This window comes from Sinocyclocheilus anshuiensis, unplaced genomic scaffold (genome assembly GCF_001515605.1).
Source record: "Sinocyclocheilus anshuiensis isolate Anshui unplaced genomic scaffold, SAMN03320099.WGS_v1.1 scaffold493, whole genome shotgun sequence".
NCBI lineage: Eukaryota > Metazoa > Chordata > Actinopteri > Cypriniformes > Cyprinidae > Sinocyclocheilus > Sinocyclocheilus anshuiensis.
The window spans coordinates 384,476-391,041 of record NW_015537963.1 but is presented as its reverse complement, the minus strand read 5'-3'; the positions used below and the strand labels follow the sequence as shown (position 1 = coordinate 391,041).

Sequence of the window (6,566 nt, the reverse complement as noted above, 5' to 3'; positions counted from 1 at the left end):
ATTTAACATTACATCACTTGCTCACCAATGGAGTGAATGGGTGCCGTCAGAATGAGAGTCCAAACAGATGATAAAAACATCACAATAATCCACAAGTAATCCACATCACTCCAGTCCATCGTTAACATCTTGTGAAGCCAAAAGCTGTGTGTTTATAAGAAACAAATTCATCATCAAGACGTTTAAACTTTAAACCATCGTTTCTGGCAAAATACTATCTATAATCCATAGTAACGCTTCCTCCAGTGCACAGATCAAAAGTCAAGAGTCCAAAACAGCTCTAAACAAATATGTGGGTGGATTTTGATATGAGAGACAACAGGAGATAGACTTTTTCACTGGAGGAAGCATTATTATGGACTCGTATTTTGGCCAGAAATGATGGTTTGAAGTAAAAAAAATAAAATCTTATTGATGGATTTTTTTGTTACATACAAAGCTTTTGGCTTCTCAAGATGTTAATTGATGGACTGGAGTGGTGTGTATTGCTTGTTGAGTATTGTGATGTTTTTATCAGCTATTTGGACTCTCATTCTGACGGCACCCATTCACTGCAGAGCATCCATTGGGGAGCAAGTGATGGAATGCTACATTTCTCCAAATCCGTTTCGATAAGGAAACAAACACATTTACATGAGGATGACTAAATTTTCATTTTTGGGTGAACTATTCCTTTAAGACGATGGATGCTTTTTTGATTAACTTATTACTGGACTTGCAGGCCTCCTCCTAAACAGCCGCCCACCCTGCCGAAGCCTCACTTCACAGCCGGAGTGAAGTTCAGCAGCTGAGAGCCGGACAGAAGGGATCTCGTCCCTGGAGACGCTCGCTTTTTGCACTATGAACCTCTGCGGGACACGTGGTGATGCGAGGGGTGACCTTTGACCCCAGCGGTGCTCTCCCTCTAAACGGTGCTATGAGTCCAAGCTCAGGTACATGTCACGTGTTATTTATGTCGGTTACGAGCGTATTTATTTGAGCACAGTGCACTGTGGTTGACACTTTCTCAATCGTAGCAATCGGTGGTTCGCCCACGTTTACCTGATTGTCCTTTTGTTGTTGCTATTGTTGTTGTTTTGACATTTTTCGACGGTGTACCAGCAGATAAAGACGAGACGTGTTATCTGTGAACACGAACCACATCATGTGGATGCTAAACTGGTTTGTAAACCAGATTTAAATGGAAACGTGAATTGGGAGTTGATGGTTCTGTGTCTGTGATGTCATTTGGTATATGAAAAGGGTTTTTTAACAATTTCGTTTGATTTAATGGCCATTTTTATTATATGTTTCAGACATACATGATTAAACCTGAATTACAGTTGCAGTGATACTTAAGGGATGTTGAAGAAACCGATATAAAAATAATCTCACGATAACATGTCCAGGTCACATTTTATCCCAGATTAAAGGGAACAAAATAAATTAACTTTTGCATAAAGTAAAATAGGCATTTTTTGGCTAAAAATAATAGGTGTTTTTTTTATTCTTCATTTTTTTAAGGTATTTTGTTTTTAATTCTAAGACAATTAAGCTTATTTCCCCCTGATATTTTAATTATTCGAATACATCTGAATATTTAGCTTTTTTAAACATTCTAAATATTAGGCTGTCTATGATGATTCTCATTACTGAAGTAATTTTTAGTATAGTAACAAAAATAATAAGTAATGAAAATGAAATAAAATCAAATTTTATTTATATAGCACAAATAAAAACAGCAGTAGTTGACCATTGTGCTGTACAAAAAAGACAAAGGATGAATATAAAAAAAAAAGACCGCAAAGCAATGATAAAGGGAGTTAACATCAAAACCCCCAAAAATTTGACTTTTAAAAATCAAAGACAGTTGTAAGCCTGAGAGAAAAGGTAAGTTTTGAACTTTGATTTAAATTCAGTGGAAATTAATCTTATAGATAGAGGGAGACTATTCCACAATTTTGGACCAGCAATAGAAAAAGCTGTCACCCCTCGACTTAAGTTTAGATCTCGGAACCTAAAAATCTAATGAGAATCATCATAGATAATAATTAGAATTTAAAACAAAACAAAAAAAATATTCAGGCATGTTACAGTTATTTGTTTGTATGTAAAACACACAAAAAAATAAGCAGCAAAGCAAATACTATTGAAAATATTACAATTTAAATTTAATTATATATTATTTATTTTTACTTTGCATTAATGGGAATTTGATTGGAAAATTTGCTTAATTTTTGTCATAGAAATCTTAATGTTAAAACTAAGCTTCAGTTTCTTTTTCAGTCTCTGAATTTATTTTTGCAAACAAATTCATTCATTTAAAAATCATCCAGTCAGGATTATTTTCATTACTGTATTGCAGTAATGAGAAATTAGAAAATGTGTTTACAATGTCACAATGCAATCAGTCTTTTTGATTTTGAGGTGAAATATTACCTGGACATGCACGCAGGGTGTACAATACTGTGCAGGTGAATAATGTTCTGAATTCACTCCATTTCACATGTCTAAATAAGTCTTTTTTTTGTGAGTATGAAAACATATGCAACAAATGATATGCACCAAGTCCAGCTTTTGTTGATTTCAAAGCTGGTAAGGATGATCGACAGACACAGATGTTGTAATGCAGTTGTGTTCCTGTGACCTGTCAGATGTTCAGATAGACGGTTCACTCGGGAGATCCCAGCTTTGAGAAGACCTTTACTGTGGAAAGATCTGAGAGCCAGAAAGCCAAACCAGGCCCTGATTTCATGGCCATGCAGCCATATTCTCATAGATACTTTGAAATAGTTACTGTGGGGAAATGATTAAACAAATTACATGGATTTCCTTTCTTATCGACCCAAATAATGTTGCCACACGGAGCATTAAAAGTGGATTGTGGTTAATGAAAAGAGACACATGAATCCTTCTCTGAATAGTCCCATAATCCCTCTGGTCTCCCTCAAACACGCTGCGGTCAGTGGTTTTGAATCACTGGCAAAGGTTCATGGGCGATTTGTCAGGGTAAATGAACACACTGCACTAAAATAATCGGATGTGCACAAAACATTTAAAAATCGAGTTGTTGCAGTGATTATGGCCATGAATTACTGTCAACAGCTGGGTCAAAATGAACACAAATTGGGGGTAACACTTAAAGCCTTTGCATAATTAATGCATTAAAACTAATTTTATAATGCATTATTATATATACTGTATGATCTCATGAATAATTGCAACCACAGTTTATAATATTTATACAATTATAATACTTATCTGTTCCTTGTTACACCTTTAGAAAGTATAATGCATTAAAACACGACAAACAAACCTTCAAATATTATAATGAATTTAACAGTGGACATTCTGTATATCTTTATAATGCATTATACATAAAGGCTTTAAGTGTTACTCAAATTAGCTTTGGTGAGTAAATATTTTCTGTAACTTACAACTTTGAGGAACTACATAATATTAACTACATAACATAATATGACTAAATTTAATTGTAAGAATGATAGTCTGATGCACAATGATGGAAAATATTGTAAACAAAGACATGCAAACATCTTTCACAAATCAAAAATATACACACTACCCCTCAAAAGTTTGAAGATTTTATTTTTAATTTTTTTGGAAAGAAGACTCTTTTGTGCACCAAGGCTGCATTTATTTGACCAAAATACAGTAATGTTCTGAAATATTATTACAATTTAAAATAACGTTTTTTTATTTGAATATATTTTGTTTAGTCTTCAGTGTCACATGATCTTCAGAAATCATTCTAATATGCTGATTTGCTGCTCAAGAAACATTTCTGATTATTATCAATGTTGAAAACAGTTGTGCCGCTTCATGTTTTTGTGAAAACCATGATTATTTTCAGAATTATTGATGAATAAAAAGTTCAAATTAACAGCAAATTTTTTATTAAATAGAAATCTTTGGTAACAATGTCTTTACTGTCACTTTGGATCAATTTAATGCATCCTTGCTGAATAAAAGTATTAATTTCTCTCAAAAAATAAAATCTTACTGAAAGTTAGTGAATGGTAGTGTATTTTAATAAAAAATCATGCAAAATATATATACTTTGCAAATTTGACTCTCCATTTGCAGGTTGATGTTTGGCACTAACAGGCCTTGTTTTTATTCAAGACTGAGTCTTCTCACTTTATTATTTGTTGCCACTGAGCCATTTATGATCTCAAACGTGGGTCTTTTAGGCCTTTATTCTGACACCTTATGAGTGCCATTATATCTCAGTGTTTACACATTGTAAATTCATCTTCATTCATTGTATTAGCAAACATCGCGAATGTCCCGTTGCCTTTTTACAGTGTTAAACCACACAGTGCATTACAGTACGCACAGAGACTGTTCAGATCTAGACGCTGACTTGATGATATGATGATCACGTGTCTCTAGGTTAACTGCCTTGCTTGTTTTAATCAGTTATTATTTACTATTATTCACTTTGATTCACGTTGTATCCGCACTCAGTAAATCTGCTCCTGTAACGTTCTTTTCCTATTCAGTGTCATGGGTGTAAACTGCTTTTTTATGATAATTCTTTGATTAATCAAGAAAATGTGAAATAAGATACTGTACGTTGATGTCTGCAGCACACAAATAACGGTCGGCATAAAGGGCAGCGCTAGTAAAGTTGTTTATGAAACCGACGTGTGGTTTGTCTCATTTCTCTCACTTCTTATCCACAAACAGACTGATGATATTCTGAAAGAAAAGATGGAGAAATTTAATCAAAGAGCTACATACACATTTTGAGATGATTTAAGAGCCGTATCAAGATGAAAGGCGTTTTACCTTCCTTTCAAACGCGCGCGCCATTTGCACAGCATTAACGCCAGCCTAAAACACAGAGAAAAAGTCCAGTCAGATTGGTGAAACCTAAACATGTGCTTTATGATTAAAGAATAAGCCAAGAGGAACTCTTTCATAACTCGGATGTCATTTAAGTATTAACTTTGTCACACGTTTCACCTAAAATTGATTCGGAGAAATAAAAACAGACACAAATGAAACAGTTGTTAACAGAAAACACAATGAATGTGTATAGCAAAGTTCATAGAGCAGATCGTTTGGTCTTTGCAAGAATTTGATGAGAAATAGTTGAAATGTCAGACTTGAGGAAAGAAAACCTCCAAATGAGATCTTTTTCTTGTAAATGTTTTTTTTTTCCAGACAAAAAAAGCAGCAAATAATGAGCAAATTAAGACTCTGAACTAAGATCTTTTTCAGGAGAAGCATCTTAGGAAAAAGTCTCTCCATTTGCTCTCACTGCTTTCTGGTTCTGATTATAGGAGGTTCTGACCTGGTTCTGAATGTTTGGATCGGCTCCTCTATCCAGCAGGATTTTAACTAGATGCTCATAATTATTCAGCACAGCCACCTGCAAGATAAACACTCATCACATACTTCATATGAATGACCTTAATCATTAGATACACAACACATACAAATATATGACACATTAAAGCATATAACTTCAAATATAATCTAACATTTTTATATGCTAAATGAAAATTTACATCCAAAAAAAAACATCTAATTAAGGAGGAACCAGGCCTAGCTGTCTCATGGACTGTATTTCTAACTATTATTTTACTGTTAATTATTTATATACTATTCCAAATGTTATTATTATTTTGAATTAGCGTTTAGCTTAAGTATTTTTTTTATAAGCCTTTCTGTTTAGCTTTCATTCATTCTTAATTCAGTTTTGGTTTTAGAAAATTTAGTACTTCAACTTATTTCAGATATTTGCCAAGGCAACATTTTTAATTTCCCCACTGAAAATTTTAATCTAAAATCTAAAAAGATTCTATTCAGGTTAAGTTTTTTATCTAATATTCATAGTTTATTTCAGCTTTATTTTTTTATTTCTGAATTTTTTTTTTTTTTTTAAGTTTTAGTTTTAGTTAACAACAACACAACAAAATCCAATTATCCAAAAGATTGTTTTTTGTTTGTTTGTGTTTAGATATTATTTTAGATGTTTAGATTTATATATTAACAGCAGGATCCCACTGTGACAACATGCCCTGTTGTATGACCAGTAAGCTGCATCTTTCTTTCTGGGCAATAATGGTGTTTAATATATATATATATATATATATATAATGCCAACACAGTACATAAGAATAAACCTAGAGTGACAAATATGCACTTGAGTAAAAAGCTTGTCAACTAGTCAAGTCAAGTCTGCTTGACTAGTCAGTCCTGACCTCAAGTCTAGTCCTGACCTCCCCTGCTCATTTATTGGTTTATTACATGCTGAGATGTTACAGCACAGTTTGAGTTCTTACCATCAGTGGTGTTTTCCCGTCTCTGTCCTGTACATTAACATCAGCACCAGCTGTGATTAACAGTGAAGCTACAGCTGTGTCTCCGGTCATAACCGATACGATCATGAGGGGCGTCCAGGTGGCGTCGTCCCGCACATCGACCTGAGACACAGGAGAACATTATGAGGTGTAAATCAGGTACAACTAAAATCAAACACTGATGTTCATCATCCTCTGACCTCACACCCATCCTGCATGAGGTGGTGCAGGACAGGCAGGTGTCCTCCAGCTGCG

At 34.1% G+C, this 6,566-nt stretch overlaps 2 protein-coding genes across 2 annotated transcripts in view; one reads left to right on the top strand and one right to left on the bottom strand.

The window, feature by feature from the left end:
* The window catches only part of adam12a (ADAM metallopeptidase domain 12a), a 107,534-nt gene extending 106,116 nt beyond the window's left edge, over window positions 1-1,418 (top strand). The window contains exon 23 of the mRNA XM_016459530.1: window positions 722-1,418. Coding sequence (XP_016315016.1) covers window positions 722-791 — 70 coding nt within the window. The 3' untranslated portion in view covers window positions 792-1,418. The remainder of the gene's footprint in view (window positions 1-721) is intronic.
* A 3,241-nt stretch (window positions 1,419-4,659) lies between these two features.
* LOC107667905 (fibronectin type 3 and ankyrin repeat domains protein 1) overlaps window positions 4,660-6,566 on the bottom strand; it is a 5,667-nt gene continuing 3,760 nt past the window's right edge. The window contains 5 exon segments of the mRNA XM_074186935.1: window positions 4,660-4,701; window positions 4,792-4,836; window positions 5,300-5,377; window positions 6,294-6,434; window positions 6,512-6,561. Of these exon segments, the coding sequence (XP_074043036.1) occupies window positions 4,660-4,701; window positions 4,792-4,836; window positions 5,300-5,377; window positions 6,294-6,434; window positions 6,512-6,561 (356 nt within the window).